The 16,411-nt window shown below is 41.9% G+C and overlaps 1 protein-coding gene across 3 annotated transcripts in view; it reads left to right on the forward strand.

Annotated features, from left to right (window-relative positions):
* The window catches only part of USP7 (ubiquitin specific peptidase 7), a 636,127-nt gene that overhangs the window by 496,862 nt on the left and 122,854 nt on the right, over window positions 1–16,411 (forward strand). For all 3 annotated transcript variants that reach the window (XM_073632969.1, XM_073632970.1, XM_073632971.1), the window contains one exon: window positions 14,586–14,686. In XM_073632969.1, coding sequence (XP_073489070.1) covers window positions 14,586–14,686 — 101 coding nt within the window. The remainder of the gene's footprint in view (window positions 1–14,585; window positions 14,687–16,411) is intronic.

Here is a 16,411-nt window from a genome sequence, read left to right on the forward strand (position 1 = left end):
TGCATTTCAGTCGCTGGCTTTAATGGCATGGCTGTTGAAACCAAACCATGGTCCTGAGACAGGTGCCTATTAACTTGATCACTCCTTCCCCTTTGAGAGCTAGAAAATTGACTACTTTCACATTTTCCTTCGCACCCAAAAGATCTGTTTTGCTTGGTGCTAGTTGAACTTTTATTCTACATTCATCCTGCTTCACCCTCCTCTATTGCTAGGTTGAGCAGACAAGCTACCGTTTAAGCTTATGACTTAAAGGATAGGGTTCTGTCTTTCCCTGTTAAGGCATCGGGCTTCTACAAAAGGAAACTACGCTGAGCTAAAGTGTGCTATATTGTTTAAATCTGTGTTATAGCATACCAAAATTTATGTATACTTAGACGCATGCATAAAACCATAAGCATATTACCTAGGGGGGATCCAGATTGCACCAAAGCATGATCTGCGGCACAAAAGGAGTTATGAGCATGCTAAGAAATAACACCAGTGGATATCACGCATAAGCACTTTCATATGATCTGTCCACAGGATTTCACAAATCACTTTTAAGATTTGTTTCAATAAGGACTGTTTTTTCACATGAACTGTGTGGCACTAAAGCACTTTCTGGAATGTATTTATCTAACACTATGTAAATATGCACTCTTAGCATGTTTGTTTGATTAGATTGTGTATATCCATATATATGTACATTTTGCACTTCAGTAGGTTTGTTCAAAACAATATTTGAATATTATTATTTAGGAGCACTTTATTATTAATCACATTTGTTATTTACCCAGTGGGGCTATAGCTTACATGCGTCTGTAAGTATACATAAATTTTGGTATGCTATAACACAGATTTGCGCAATATAGCACACTTTAGCACAGCGTAGTTTCCTTTTGTATTAACTGTTTGCACGATATATGAGAGTAGTAGTGACATCCACTAAGCATAAGGTTTATTGTGGCTCGCAGGACTTTTTATCCTTAAGGCATCAGGCATCTCTTTCTCAGATTTGCAAGACTGCCACCTGGCCTTTTGTTCACACGTTTAATTTTGCCAGGTGGATGTTCAGGACTTCTTCAATTCCATTTTCAGGGTGTATGGTGCTACAAGCTTCTGAGTCTTCCTGACCTGTTTTGTAGGTATGTTCTTGGTGTGTGTTTTGTGTTCACCACCTCTCCGTACGTGCTTTTGGATATTCCAAAGGTAATGACTCACCTGAGTGATACTGTAAGCATCAGCGCTTTCCAGGGCCATGGCACATCTCCTGGTGTGACTTGTAGAAGACTCTGTGACTTAGGCCAATTGGGGTAAAGCCCCGCAAGCTACCTCACTGTTGCAGCCCTGGGTACTATTTAGTTTCCAACCATGAGCAGTTTACCATGGTAAGGCTGAGTGAGTGCAGATAATCATTGAGTGGCGTGCTGTGTGCGCTTTCCCGCTATTTATACTGGAGGATACATAATCCTGCTGCTCTGCCTGAAGCAGCACATGGGTTTTTGGTTGATTTTTTCCACTGCACACCTACAGTGATCTGGTCACCTGTTGCTCCAGTTTGTGACTATTGAAGCTTTGCCTCACTTTTTTGCAATACTGCTGTGTGGCCATGTGTTCACTAAATCAGAGAACAGTCCTGCCACAGGTGACCTCAGTCCATACTCCCCTAGTGGTTCTGGGGCCTTTATCTGGTTTCCCCGATTTGAACCGACGTATACAGTCTAGAACCGTAGATCCCTATCATTGTTAGGTCCTCTTCGTCTGAGTGTCCTGCAGCTCAGTCAGGTGAGGTCTTCTCCATATCAACTCTGGCCTTTCTATTTGTGCCCAATTACTACAGCAATCTGCCTGCAGAAGCTCCAAGCACACCCTGGCACTATATCTGGCAGTGTCTGCCTCTAATCCATCTAAGCTCAAAAATTAAAGGATAAATAAGTTCACCTTTAATAACATGTTACATCCATATTAAGGATGTAACATGTTATGAATGTACCGGCCCTCATAACCCTCCAACCACCTCCAGTGTGACAACAGACTGGGGATCCTCTCCCCGTGTCTGTTGCCACAAGTCAAAAAATGTGGGGCCCGCCCAGCCGCGTCACTCATTCACAGTTCTCTGTGAATAGAGAGCTATAAGGTCCAGTAGCCTTTGCGGCGGTCGGCTTGTAGTTTTCAATGAACTATTGTGGCGCTGTGGTAGTTTTGAGTCTGCCTGTCAGACATGTTATTGGCTTGCTCGTATGAGGTAAGAGCAAGCTGATACACTGACTGATCTGCAGGAAATATGCGAGACATCACTGATCTGCTGATCGCTGATGCAATGCTTTCTAACCTCCCAAAACAAAAATAATGCATATTTTTTTACCTGCAAAAAGGTGAACTTATCCTTTTTAAGCTGAGCCTGAAAATCCCAATCACTATCTGATTTAGAGTCTAATTCCCTACAGTCTTCCTCAAAAGAGGCTGATACTGAGCCACACCTACTGATGATTGAGATTTTTAAGGAGTTGTTTCAAAAACCTGGTTGATGCAGTGTGTACTACTCTGCAGCCTGCTATCCAGGGCCTAGAGTCTTTTAGAGCTCCTTCAAATACGAAGACCTTTCCACTAAACCTTCTGTTTGAGTTATTCCTCTTTGGGGCTTGGAAACACCATGAAGGGGGCCCGTGGCCCTCCTAACAGTGGGGCTGGTTTACTAAAACTGGATAGTGCAAAATCTGTTTGCTTCCACTTTTTTTTTTTTTTTGTCAAAGATTGAACAAGCTGAAGTTAAAAGCTAACTACCATGCACAGCTGCACCAGATTTTGCACTCTCCAGTTTTAGTAAATCAACCCTAGTGTGTCAGAGCTCCTTCCCTCAGCCTTTTCCCACCAGTTATCCGCATTAGTGGGTACACAACCACGCGGGTTAGAGGTGCTCTTATCTTTTGGGATTTTACTGATAGATACTCAAAACCCAGTTTGGATTGTCGCGAGTGAGTCTTCATCCAGTTTTGCTGGTTACCTTAATCTGTCAAGCCGTATAAGAATGGATAAGTCTCCCTTAAAGTTGGCCCCTTCAACGTTTTGGCAGGCCCTTGGTTCATTAAGTGATTGTAAAAAAAAGTCTTAAGCTTTTAGCTTCTTCTATAGATGGTTATGCACACAATTAACACAGGCAGTATGGTTTCCCAGTTTGGGTGTCTGTGCATGCAAAGGACACTTTGTGGCGTGGAGTCACGCGGTAGGTGCATTGGTTTGTGCGGCCTGGCTTGACTGGGTCATTCCAGGTGCTAATACCCGGGCAAGGTGAAGTCCTTTCCAGGCACCAGAGGTTCCGGTGAAGGGAAAGGGCCAGCTGGTGCATTAATGGTAGTCCCTTCCAGCAGCAGCCTTCACAACACCCTCTACACCAGCAGGACACAGGTAAGCTGAAGATTGCTGTACCTACTTGCTTTCGCCCGGGTTTGTTCCTAGGTTTTCATCTAGCCTCTAATCCCAGGGTCGGCAACGATTGCGATCTACCAGTCGACCCCAAGGTGACTGGGAGATCGCAATCTTGTCCCTTCCTTGCTGACCCGAAACTGGCAGAGCCGCGAGTGCTGGGAACCTGTCAAAAGCCAGCAAAAGCATTGGCCGCCCCCCCGCAGCATGCCCTTTGCTTACTTGTGGGGCAGGGGAAGCCTGTACAGTCGATGATAACGGGCGAGGAAAGCCTCAGCTGCCTATGACAGCAGCTCTTTCAGAAGGCACCCAAGCCCAGAGTGCATTGTGCTGATCCCCCTCCCACCGCCTCAGTCCATCCAAGGCACTTATGGATGACGACATGTGGGTATGGACATGAGAGGTGGGCTGGCTGGGGTCAGCACTAGAACAGTTAGCTCTGCCACAGTAGCTTGCGTATCTCTGCATGAGGGTAACAATTTGTGTCATCCTGAGCCCTCAGTGGAATGCCTCCCTGACCTTTCTGTACAATGCCTTCCCGAACCCCCTGTACCATGGCTTTCTGACCTTACCGTGCCAGGCCATTCTGGTACCCCCCTGTACCATGCCCTTCTGAGCCCCCGTCCTACTTTTCCCTATACTGTACACTGCCCTACCTACTACAGGGGGTCCCCGGGTTACAAACAAGTTAGGGACTGTAGGTTTGTTCTTAAGTTGAATCTTTTTGTAAGTCGGAACAGGTACATTTTTAAAGTGTAGCTCCAGCCAAAAAAACTATTTTTAAGCTTTTTGGATAGCATATGGAAGGGTTAACACCCCTGTAACATTTGTTTTGCTGTCTGTGCCCCTGTTCAGAAGATTTCACCTCACTTTCTGTCCCAATGACAATTGGATTTTGAAAATTTTGGATTGTTGTGGAAACAAGCCTTGGTGATAAAGCATCAATTGAGGTACCTTTTCCCCATAATAGCTCTTACAGGAGTGAATTTCCCTTCCTATGCGTAGATTTCCTTTCACTTCCTGTTGTCTCCCTCTGTTTGTAAGTAGGAGTCGTTTGTAAGTCGGATGTTTGTAACTAGGGGACCCCCTGTACTGACCTCTGGGCACGGCCCTGCGCCCTACTGACCTCTGGGCGCGGCCCCGCACCCCTACTGGCCTCTGGGTGGAACTCGGAGCAGAAAGCCAGGCCTGAAACTAAGCAAGTCAGCTTGCAGTACCAGATGTTCTGCCTTCATGATGAACAGCATCAGACTTAAGGGGGTGACCAATTACTCCCCAGTCATTGTAAATGCTGAGTTTCTGACTGAAGCTAACTTTTAAGGTAGGCTACATTTATGATTTTACAGTGACATTAGTTTTATTGTTTTTTCTAAGTTTCTCCATACCCTCCTTGTCCTTTTCAATGGGGTTTTGCTAGTTAACTACCTTGTTGTTCTGGTAGGTCTCCACCTCTCAAAGGTGGCCTACCCTTGCTGTAATCTGTCACCTGGGGCCCCTTGGTGTTGAGCTTCTGTGGCAGGGCATTGTTGAGCTCTCCCTATCTAGGGCTTCTTAGAAGAAGTTTTGGGATCCTGACTGATTCCATTTCTTGACTGGTTCACTTTAGGACATAGCTCCTGAGAGAGGACGATTCATCTGCCAGTGCCTGTAGCAACCTCCTCTAAAGTAAAAGAGGAGTTGGCTGCCACCTTCCAATTAGGTCTCTATTGGCAGATAGAATACCCCTGCCCAACCTGATCTATGTCCAGATCCTGTGCTGTCAGCTGTAGGGATTCCTCAGAAGGTGGATTTTGTGGGAAATGTATTTGCCCCACTTCTCTCTAGCTGGAATTAGTCTTGTAAGTCCTGCTATATAATAAGTGCTGTGCTCCAGAGACACAATCTGAATAGTGCAAAGAAGCTCTAAACAATGTGCACAAAATACATCAAAATAATAATAAAATAAACTTAACCATTGATTCAATCTGGTGATTTAGTGACAGTAACATTCTTAATTTGAATATTTCATGATAAATCGGTGCCAAAAAGTCTAGATATTCATGTGCATAAAAGTGAGAATGTGCGATGCTTCCATGAACCCTTCACCATCCTCTTTGGGAGCACTCTCCTTTTTAGATTAAACCCCCTCTACAAAGGCGTCAAGCATATGTCCCTTTTTAAACATAAGGTTTAAAAGGGGTCAGGCTTAAACATACTTTAATGGATCCAATCAATAAGGCATATATCTTGTAAGTCTGGCAAAAGTACACTCTTCTACATTAAGGGGGAATGTGTCTGTTTTGTTAGAATAGGAGGATAAGAGTTTCTGTGAGCAAAGAAATCTTAATTCCCCAGCAGTAGGGGAATGCAGTAGACTAAATCTTCAAAGGTTAATATCTTTAGAAAATGTGGATATCTTTTTAATGGCTATCTCGTGGACACTCGACATTCAGGAGAAAGCATCTGTGCTTTTGCATATTAGCATATATCAAGATTTAAAAGAGGAAAGGGTTGGTATTGTTTTTTTCAGTCCACTGTAGTCTCAAAAAACCTTTCACATACAACCCCAGTTCCAAAAAAGTTTGAAATCTGCATAATATTTACATAAAAACAGAATGCAATGATTTGCAAATCTCTTCATTTTAGATTTTGTTTTACTTACAAAAGAACGTAGAAAACCTCAAATATTCAAACTGAGACAATCTATCGGTATAAATTAAAAAAAAAAATTAAAAAACTCATTTTAGACTTGATGGCAACAACATGTCTCAAATTTGAGACAGGGCCATGTTTACCACAGCGAAGCATCCCCTTTTCTTTTAACACACTGTAATCCTCAGAAACTGATACCAGTTGCTGGAGTTTTGGGAGAGGAATGTTATCCTATTCTTTCCTGATATAGGATCCTAACTGCTCAGCAGTCCTGGGCTGTCTTTGTGATATTTTTTGTTTTAAAGATGTGTCAAATATTTTCAGTTGGTGAACAGTCCAACTGAGCACTTTTGGTCTTTGTTCAAAAGCTGGTGGAAGCGCCGGATGTTCGTTCAGGTGTCCCAGAAGGACGGGATAGCCTGTTAAAGCCGCGGGGGTGTCCACGTCCCCATCCCCTTCTGCTGTTTCTAAAAGCAGTCCAATGGCTAGTTAGCCACTGGGATTGCTTTTAAAAGAGAGCCGAAAGCTGTTTCTAAAAAAACAGTACCAGGTTGATGCTTGCAGCTGCAGGCGTCCATCCTGGTGTAACCACTTTAAGTCCAGCAAATGAGGGTTAGAGAGGTACGCACAATGTGATTTAGATTATACCAGCATTATCTACTAAACTATGCAAAAAATGGTGATTTGGGTTTACAACCACTTTAATGACATTTAGGTGTGGCCATGCAACAGTAGGGGTTTGACAAAATATAATGTTTGGCAGTAGAGCTCTCTTGCATGGCATTTAAGTATTTGGAGAGATTTTTTTTTACAGTGCCTTGAAAAAGTATTCATACCCCCTGAAATTTTTCACATTTTGTCATGGTACAAACATAAACGTAAATGGATTTTATTGGTATTTTATGTAATAGACCAACACAAAGTGGCACATAATTGTGAAGTGGAAGAAAAATGATAAATGGTTTTCAAAATCTTTTACAAATATCTGAGTCAATACTTTGTAGAACCACCTTTCGCTGCAATTACAGCTGCAAGTCTTTTTGGGTATGTCTCTACAAGCTTTGCACATCTAGAATAGATTTTTTGCCTATTCTTCTTTGAAAAATAGCTCAAGCTCTGTCAGATTGGATGGAGAGCATCTGTGAACAGCAATTTTCAAGTCTTGCCACAGTCTCAATTGGATTTAGTTCTGGACTTTGACTGGGCCATTCTAACACACGAATATGCTTTGATCATTTCATTGCAGCTCTGGCTGTATGTTTAGCGTCGTTATCCTGCTGGAAGGTGAACCTCCACCCCAGTCTCAAGACTTTTGCAGACTTTAACAGGTTTTCTTTTAAGATTGCCCTATATTTGGCGCCATCCATCTTCCCATCAACTCTGACCAGCTTCCCTATCCCTGCTGAAGAAAAGCATCCCCACAACATGATGATGCCATCATGTTTCATGGTATGTTCAGGGTGATGTGCAGTGTTAGTTTTCCACCACACATAGAGTTTTGCTTTTAGACCAAAAAGTTAAATTTTGGTCTCATCTGAACAGAGCACCTTCTTCCACGTGTTTGTGTCCCCTACATGGCTTCTTGCAAACTTTAAATGGGACTTCTTATGGCTTTCTTTTAACAATGGCTTTCTTCTTGCCACTCTTCCATAAAGGCCAGATTTGCAGAGTGCAAGACTAATAGATGTCCTGTGGACAGATTCTCCGACCTGAGCTGAGGATCTCTGCAGCTCCTCCAGAGTTACAATGGGCCTTTTGGCTACTTCTCTGATTATTGCTCTCCTTGCCTGGCCTGTCAGTTTAGGTGGACGGCCATGTCTTGGTAGGTTTGCAGTTGCAGTTTGATTTTTGGATGATGGATTGAACAGTGCTCCGTGAGATGTTCAAAGCTTGGGTTATTTTCTTATAACCTAACCCTGCTTTAAACTTCTCCACAACTTTATCGCTGACCTGGTGTGTTCCTTCATGATGCTGTTTGTTCACTAAGGTTCTCTAACAAACCTGAGGGCTTCACAGAACAGCTATATTTATACTGAGATTAAATTACACACAGGTTGACTCTATTTACTAATTAGGTGACTTCTAAGAGTAATTGGTTCCACTAGATTTTAGTTAGGGGTATTAGAGTAAAGGGGGCTGAATACAAATGCACGCCACACTTTTCAGATATTTATTTGTATAAAATGTTGAAAACCATTTATTTTCCTTCCACTTCAGTTATGTTCCACTTTGGGTTGGTCTTTCACCTAAAATCCCAATAAAATAAATTTACGTTTTTGGTTGTAACATGACAAAATGTGGAAAATTTCAAGGGATATGAATACTTTTTCAAAGCACTGTACTTGTCATGGGTTGTGCCTTTTTGCATATTGTACTGGTGTGTTATCCTAAACCACAATATTAACCTCTAACATGACTTTTGTATGCGTTCTGATATTGGAAATTTAAGACCTTTATGTAATGTTTTGTTCTGCGTGACAGCACTCGTATTGGTCTAGTTTGGCAGTTACATTATGAGCCCTTTTCAGGACACGTGTGGTACTGATCTACCTCTTGCAGTATCCATCCTAATCCAGTGTTACCCTCTTTCATTACTTCCTGCCTATATATTGAGATAGTCTTGTTTTTGCAGAGGTTTTACCAGCCGGCACCCGCTGGGGTCCTAACAACGATGAGTCATCCTTGCTGTCAGCAGGGGATTCCTCGCTGACGCAATGTAAACAAGAGCCAGTGTTAAAAAAATAAATAAATAAATGAAAATATTAAAATTGGCCAGCGGGGGAGCCAATCAGCGGATCCGTCGGACTCTGTCTGCTGGACACCCACAATCGTTTGACGTAGTGACAGAAAGGGGATCTGCCTGTGTAAACAAGGCTAATTTCTGTGCTGACGAGAGATCGCACAGATCCTGTCTTTCTGCTAAGCAGGAAGATGGATCTGCGTTTCCCCAGTCACACAGTCCCCTTTATAGTTAGAAAACCCCTGCAGTGAACACATTTAACCCCTTGATCGACCCTAATGTTAACCCCTTTCCTGCCAGTGTCAGTACAATAGCAATGCATATTTTTAGCACTGATTACTGTATTACTGGTTCCAAAAAAAGTCAGGTGTCTGATCTGTCGCAGTCCCGCTAAAAATCACAGATCACCGCCATTACTAGTAAAAAAAAAAATAATAAAAATGCCATAAATTTATCCCCTATTTTGTAGATGCGATAACTTTTGTGCAAACCAATCAATATACGCTTATTGCGTTTTTTTTTTTTTTTTATATATATAGATATAGATATATATATCTATATAGATATATATCTATATAGATATATATCTATATCTATATATATATATATATATACACCAAACATATGTAGCAAAATACATAGCCTAAATTGATGAATAAACATTTTTTTTATATATATTTTTTTTAATGTTTTATAGCAGAAAGTAAAACATTTGTTTTTTTCAAAATTGTCGCTCCTTTTTTGTTTAGCTCAAAAAATAAAAACCGCCGAGGCGATCAAATACCACCAAAAGAAAGTTCTATTTGTGGAGGAAAAAAAAAAAACAAATTTTGTTTGGGTACAGTGTCGCATGACCGCGCAATTGTCAGTTAAAGCCATGCAGTGCCATATCGTAAAAAATGGCCTGGTGGGTAAATCCTTCCGGGGCTGAAGTGGTTAAAAAGTGTCTCCTGATGTAAATCCATAGTAATGATAGACGCTGGCTGCTGGCCTGCAAATAAAAGCCCACCGAACATAACCGCACCTGTCGTGTGACACTCGCTGAATGACAGGGCACTGCATCCCTCAATCTCACTCCGCTAAATAAAGGAGTGGGGTCACCTGGTGAATCCCACCCATGTGATGTCTCTCGGAGAACCTGCCCCATGATGTCATAGGGCAGGGTCTCAGAAGGCCAGCACATTATGTCATAGGAACATCACATGATGTCATTGGGACACGTGTGGTTCTTGTGCCCTTTTGATCTTAACCATCCTAGACAATTGTTTTGGACCTCTACATGACTTCCTTTATAGACAGTCTATTTGTTGCAGAGGTTTAGAACATTTAGGTTAATGTACTATGTTTTCTCTTCAGCAATAAATAATGCTGTAACCATTGTCTTCAACAGTAAACCTTTTTACATATACTTTACTTATGAGCTTTGTTGGTGTCTATTCACCATTTTGATGTGTAGGTTGGCTTTAAAGCACATTGGTACCACTGTGCTCTTCACTTTCATTTTGATCTGCTATTCTTTCTTGTACTTTTCATGTTGCCCCTGACTCTAAGGGATTTTCTTTCCTCTAGGTCCGAGTCAAGCAAATAGTTTTCTTCTGTTAAACTCAATCTGGTCTATTTTTAAACCACTTTTATACTAGAGCCTTTTTTACATTGTTTGCACTTCATTATAATGAACGTTTTTATGCCTGAAAATTAGTTGAAACACCCATACATATATTTTCTGAAACCAGAGAGCATGGAGAATGCAAATGGTGGTAGTTCCAATTTTTTATGTTGCTTGATATTGGTGCACGTATGTGAAACCATATTTTCATTAAAAATTGTAGGTAATATTTTAAGCGTGTACAGTACAAGGCACTAGAAAATAGCTGGGCCTGGGAGGGAGAGACAGAGTGTCCCTTTAACTTTTCTTGTGCTGCATTATCCATCCTAATCCAGTGTTACCCTCTTTCATGACATAGTACAGAGGTGCACTGGAGAGGGACTAACCCTGGTGCACTTAGTGGCAGCCTTTACCTGTCCTGACTTCTGAATGGTTCTACTCTGACCCCCAAAAAATGCTGTGCACCAGGTAGTTGCCACTGTCACTTGTAAACACAAGCTGGTAGAGAATGGTATTTTACTACTCTAAGGGCTAGGTTACAGATGCTTCATGGCTTTAGACACGCTTTGTTAAAGCTCTCTGAACGCAAGTCAAAGCCCCTGTCACTAAATAAAATGGTTAGCTTACACTCCTGTTTACACTTTGCTTTTGCTTGGTTTTTCATTGAGGCTTTGGTGGGGCTACGATGAGGCTTTGGTGGGGCTACGATGAGGCTTTGGTGGGGCTACGATGAGGCTTTGGTGGGGCTACGATGAGGCTTTGGTGGGGCTACGATGATGCTTTGGTGGGGCTTCAATGAGGCTTTGGTGGGGCTTCGATGAGGCTTTGGTGGGGCTTCGATGAGGCTTTGGTGGGGCTTCGATGAGGCTTTGGTGGGGCTTCGATGAGGCTTTGGTGGGGCTTCGATGAGGCTTTGGTGGGGCTTCGATGAGGCTTTGGTGGGGCTTCGATGAGGCTTTGGTGGGGCTTCGATGAGGCTTTGGTGGGGCTTCGATGAGGCTTTGGTGGGGCTTCGATGAGGCTTTGGTGGGGCTACGATGAGGCTTTGGTGGGGCTACGATGAGGCTTTGGTGGGGCTACGATGAGGCTTTGGTGGGGCTACGATGAGGCTTTGGTGGGGCTTCGATGAGGCTTTGGTGGGGCTTCGATGAGGCTTTGGTGGGGCTTCGATGAGGCTTTGGTGGGGCTTTGGTGGGGCTTCGATGAGGCTTTGGTGGGGCTTCGATGAGGCTTTGGTGGGGCTTCGATGAGGCTTTGGTGGGGCTACGATGAGGCTTTGGTGGGGCTACGATGAGGCTTTGGTGGGGCTACGATGAGGCTTTGGTGGGGCTACGATGAGGCTTTGGTGGGGCTACGATGAGGCTTTGGTGGGGCTTCGATGAGGCTTTGGTGGGGCTTCGATGAGGCTTTGGTGGGGCTTTGGTGGGGCTTCGATGAGGCTTTGGTGGGGCTTCGATGAGGCTTTGGTGGGGCTTCGATGAGGCTTTGGTGGGGCTTCGATGAGGCTTTGGTGGGGCTTCGATGAGGCTTTGGTGGGGCTTCGATGAGGCTTTGGTGGGGCTTCGATGAGGCTTTGGTGGGGCTTCGATGAGGCTTTGGTGGGGCTTCGATGAGGCTTTGGTGGGGCTTCGATGAGGCTTTGGTGGGGCTTCGATGAGGCTTTGGTGGGGCTTCGGTGGGGCTTTGGTGGGGCTTCGGTGGGGCTTTGGTGGGGCTTCAAGCGAGCTTTGCCATAGACTTCTATGGAGGCTTTGAAGATGCTTTAAAGCACCACTGAAGCTGCATGGGGTATAATTTATGAAGCAAAGCCAAAGCAGGTCTAAAAAGGACTGTAAACTAACCATTTTATTTAGTGACAGGGGCTTTGACTAGCATTCAGAGATATTAACAAAGCCTGCCTGAAGCCTTGTTTTGAAGCAAGTGTAAACTAGCCGTTAATGTGTGTTGAAGCTGAAGCAAGTGTAAATGAGCCCCTTACTCTGTGGCTTTTGTCTGATATCTAATACAGAGTCATACGCATTGCGCCCAGGTCAGACGCCACCCCCAGTCACATGCCTGCTCCGAATTGACAGATGCAGAACCGTTTACAGCATCTGTAGCGCTGCAATAGAGGAAAGATCAGCAGTGCAGGTGGTAAAATTCATTTTGGTATTGACCTGTTTCTTCACAGGCTTGGCTTTTTATCTGGAAACAGTCTATTTAAAACCATAATGTGGAAATTGCCCCTTAAAGACATTCTGCTTGGTGTATAAGCTGTCATTTAGTTGGGACGTTCTTAAGCCAGCCATCCGTGGACCGAATTTTCTGTCCATGTATAAGCAGGCTTGTACACAAGTCGATTTGTTGATTGACTTGTGTACAATCAGCCTGTTCGGTTTCTCTCAAACGATTAGTGCCACCAGCAATAGCCACTGATTATTGTATTCTGATGGTGGGAAGGCTCCCTGCTGTTGGAATACAATGCCACAGTGGGAAGAATTAGAACGGAATAACTTTCACTGCCACCTACCTGTCTTAATCAAAGGTTTCTGCAAACACCAAAATGTGTTCCCGCATTTACAAAAATGAAATGATCACCACTATTCATCTCAATCTCTGAAGTATATTAAATATATAATCCAATATAAAGTAAAAATATTATACAGTGTTATCTAAAATAAAATTTGTTTTACTCTTTTAGTAAGAATTATTAATCCACATTATAATCCAGTGCCAATAATAGATGTGCTTAATCTAGAACTGTATAAACACTCCCACACTCACTCAGGTTGAACCGGATGGACTGGTGTCTTTATTCAACCTTACTAACTATGTAATGAATGACATTTATATGTATTGCTGTATTCAGTAATTACAAATAATTGTAAACAAAAAATGTGCTTAATAAAATAAAATTAATATATAAAAGGTGAAGGTATAATTTTTTTTTTTTTTTTTATATTTCCTGTTTGGGGAGTTTAGACTTTGTTGTATAGATTTTGGCAGGGTTCGAGAGTAGAATTACCGGTCTTGTATTCTAAACTCAAAACTGAAGCAAAAGGAACAGACATGTGGAACAACATCTGTAAAGGGGGATGTGCCCGTCTCTGCTGCTGCTGCGTCCCCGCAACTTCCTTAGAGGGAGACGAAAAGTTTATGCATAAAAAGGACCCAGCAACTGTTAAATACTGTACTAAGTGGGAAAAGAAGTTTGGGTTTAATAACAAGCTGTTAAAGGGTGTGAGGAACTAGTTAAAAAAAATTAGCAAGTTGGGACCTAAAGAACAAAAAAAAGTATGGTTTGGGTGTGCCTCAGAACCTCAGGTCAAGTGTTCCAGTGCTGGAAAGACACTCAATTATGCCACCTCAAAAACACGCTCCAAAATGTATTTAGTGAATCATGCTTAACGTCTTGCCTGTGATCCTATAAGCTTCCATAAACAGAGCTCCATCGCCAGACAGATTACACGCTAACCTTCCGATAGGACCCATAAAAAATATAGGTCTCGTGCACTTGTTCCCAGGTGATAACTGTTAGTTACATTGAGCAGCGCAGCACCATTTATTATTTATGTCATCACAGCCGAAAGAGCTTCCCCTTGACATTGAATGTGTGGTTGGGGAAATCGGACCATTTGTTTTTCGTTGAACCGATTGGTTAAATCAAAAAACTGATCAATGTATGGACTGCCTTAGCCATATGTGGAAAATATATTTAGTGTCAGCAAATAGTTCATGATGCAGGTTACAGTGAATTTAGATGCTTTGTCTTTCCTTTAAACACCTTAAGTGTAGTGAATCTTTCCCTGCAATGCAGGCAGCCCTCATGCATTCCACACCATACTAAAATGGCATCGGGTGGTTGTGGATGACCTGATAGTTACCACATGCTATGATTTGAAGCAGGCAATTTCGCTTATGGAGAAGCTGAATACTTGGATTTGTGAACACTATAAAAGGGCCTCTCTGTAGAGAAATGAGTAGACTGTTGATATAAAAAGCTTTGGGCTGTTTCAGTAAAAAGATTTTATTGGAAATAGTAAAAAATTGCAAGATGTATGAGTAGAGAGTTTAAATCCATTGTGTACAGTCTTTTGAAATGAAGATTTAAGAATCTCTAAAAACTGTTAAGGGTTCAGTTTTACGGAATTCCTAACACCTTTTATAGAATGGGAGAGTTTCTTTTTTTCAGTTATGCTTAGAATTTTTTTTTTTCTGTTTTAACAGGAAATTACACTATATCCAGACAAGCACGGCTGTGTAAGAGATCTTCTAGAAGAATGTAAAAGAGCTGTTGAACTCTCTGAGAAAGGATCAGGTAAACTTAGGTAAGTTTCTATAACTTTGGTATGCAAAGGCCGCACTATGCTAATTTTCAACTGAGCACTAGCATCTAATGCAGGCAGCTGTTTTTTGTTTTTTTGTTTTGTTTTTTTCAGGCATTGTACAGATGTAAAAAGAAAAGGTTCTGAAAACACATAAATAAGCAACAAATAGAATATAATCAATTTCCCATGAGTAGCAATGGCTAATGAATTGGAAACAGTTTTTCTCTTATAATAAAAGTATTTTTGGAATGTCTTTATACCTTAGATCAGAGATGTGAAGCAAAATGGGCGGTCTTGTTAGATGTTATAACCTATATTAAAATTGTAGTGGCACACAAATTATATGTCTGCTATTGTCACAATCTAGAGCAGGGATCTCCAAACTTTCTAAACAAAGGGCAAGTGTACTGTTCTTCAGGCTTTAGGGGAGGGTCGGACTGTGACCAGTGAGAGTAAAGATTGCCCCATCATGGTTTTAATGGGAGGAATAAGGCCCTATCGTTGGTATCAGTGGGAAGAATAGCGTATTTTGATGGTGTCAGTGGGGGAATGGTGCCCCATGATTGGTGTCAGTTGATGGAATAGTGCCCCAAGGGCCACTTTTACCCACGCGCTATAGTTCGCAGTTCACTGGTCTAGAGTTTAGAGTGCAAGTTTACATTTCCATTTCAACTTTTAAATTATGTTTTTGTGATCTCTCTGGACTTGTCTCATCAACATTTGAGTCCTGTAGACCATTTAGCAATCATCTGAAATGAGAATCTACCCTGTGTTCTGTACTTCTGCTGTGATTCCTGGTATTCTGTTGGTGTTGTAGATGTGTAGAAGTGTTGCATCTTTTCTGCAAGCATAGAGATGTTTAATTTGGTTCTAGTTGTTCAGGGAGCTTTTCACAATCAGTAGTTTTAAACTGGATGGTTTTCAATATGACAAAATAAACAGGGAATATGTTCTGGGAATATTTCCTGGAGGTATTTTGTACTTTTTGCAGAAGAGACTGCAAGAGTTGATTATTATGTATTTATTTTCCCTCAGAACTTCCAGGCACAAGGTTATTGGAGACAATCAGTTGGAAATGATTAGGTCTCTATTTCACAACACAGTTTTCTTAAACCGTTGCTAGCGTGAATATGCTCCATTTTGCATGCACAGCTCGGTGTACATTTTCAGCTTTTTTTTGGGGGGGGGGGGTAATCGTTTGATTTTTAGAAGTAACACCATTAGAGTTACAAAAAAAAACAAACAGTGATAGAGGTTCCGCTGAATCTGATGTGCCCCACCCCCCTCTTCTGTCTGTGAATGTGCAGACCCCCAATCATACAAAAAATACAATAAGCAGGAGAACAGTAGAGCATACATAGTTAAAATGCCTAAGCTGGAGTAAACACTTGAGCCCAAAATTTTGCAAAGCTTCCTTACCCCAACATTAGTTACTCAGGTGGAGAAATCCTAGCCTTGGAGGAGAATATCAAACTAGGAACAGTATAAAAATATGAGTGCAGAGCTAGATAAGTACTACAAATAATAAAATTGTGTATAATAATTATAAAATTATAAAACTGTACAATTATATATAATATACAACAAGTGCAAGTTGTGCCAATTGAAAGTCAATAGAAATGAGAATCAAGTGCATTGAAAACTGATAATCTAAAAGTCCATGAAAAATGAATCAAACAGTCCATAGCTGAAACACAACCACAAAAAAATTGTGAAAAAATATGA

The sequence above is a fragment of the Aquarana catesbeiana genome, linkage group LG06 (genome assembly GCF_042186555.1).
Source record: "Aquarana catesbeiana isolate 2022-GZ linkage group LG06, ASM4218655v1, whole genome shotgun sequence".
Lineage (NCBI taxonomy): Eukaryota > Metazoa > Chordata > Amphibia > Anura > Ranidae > Aquarana > Aquarana catesbeiana.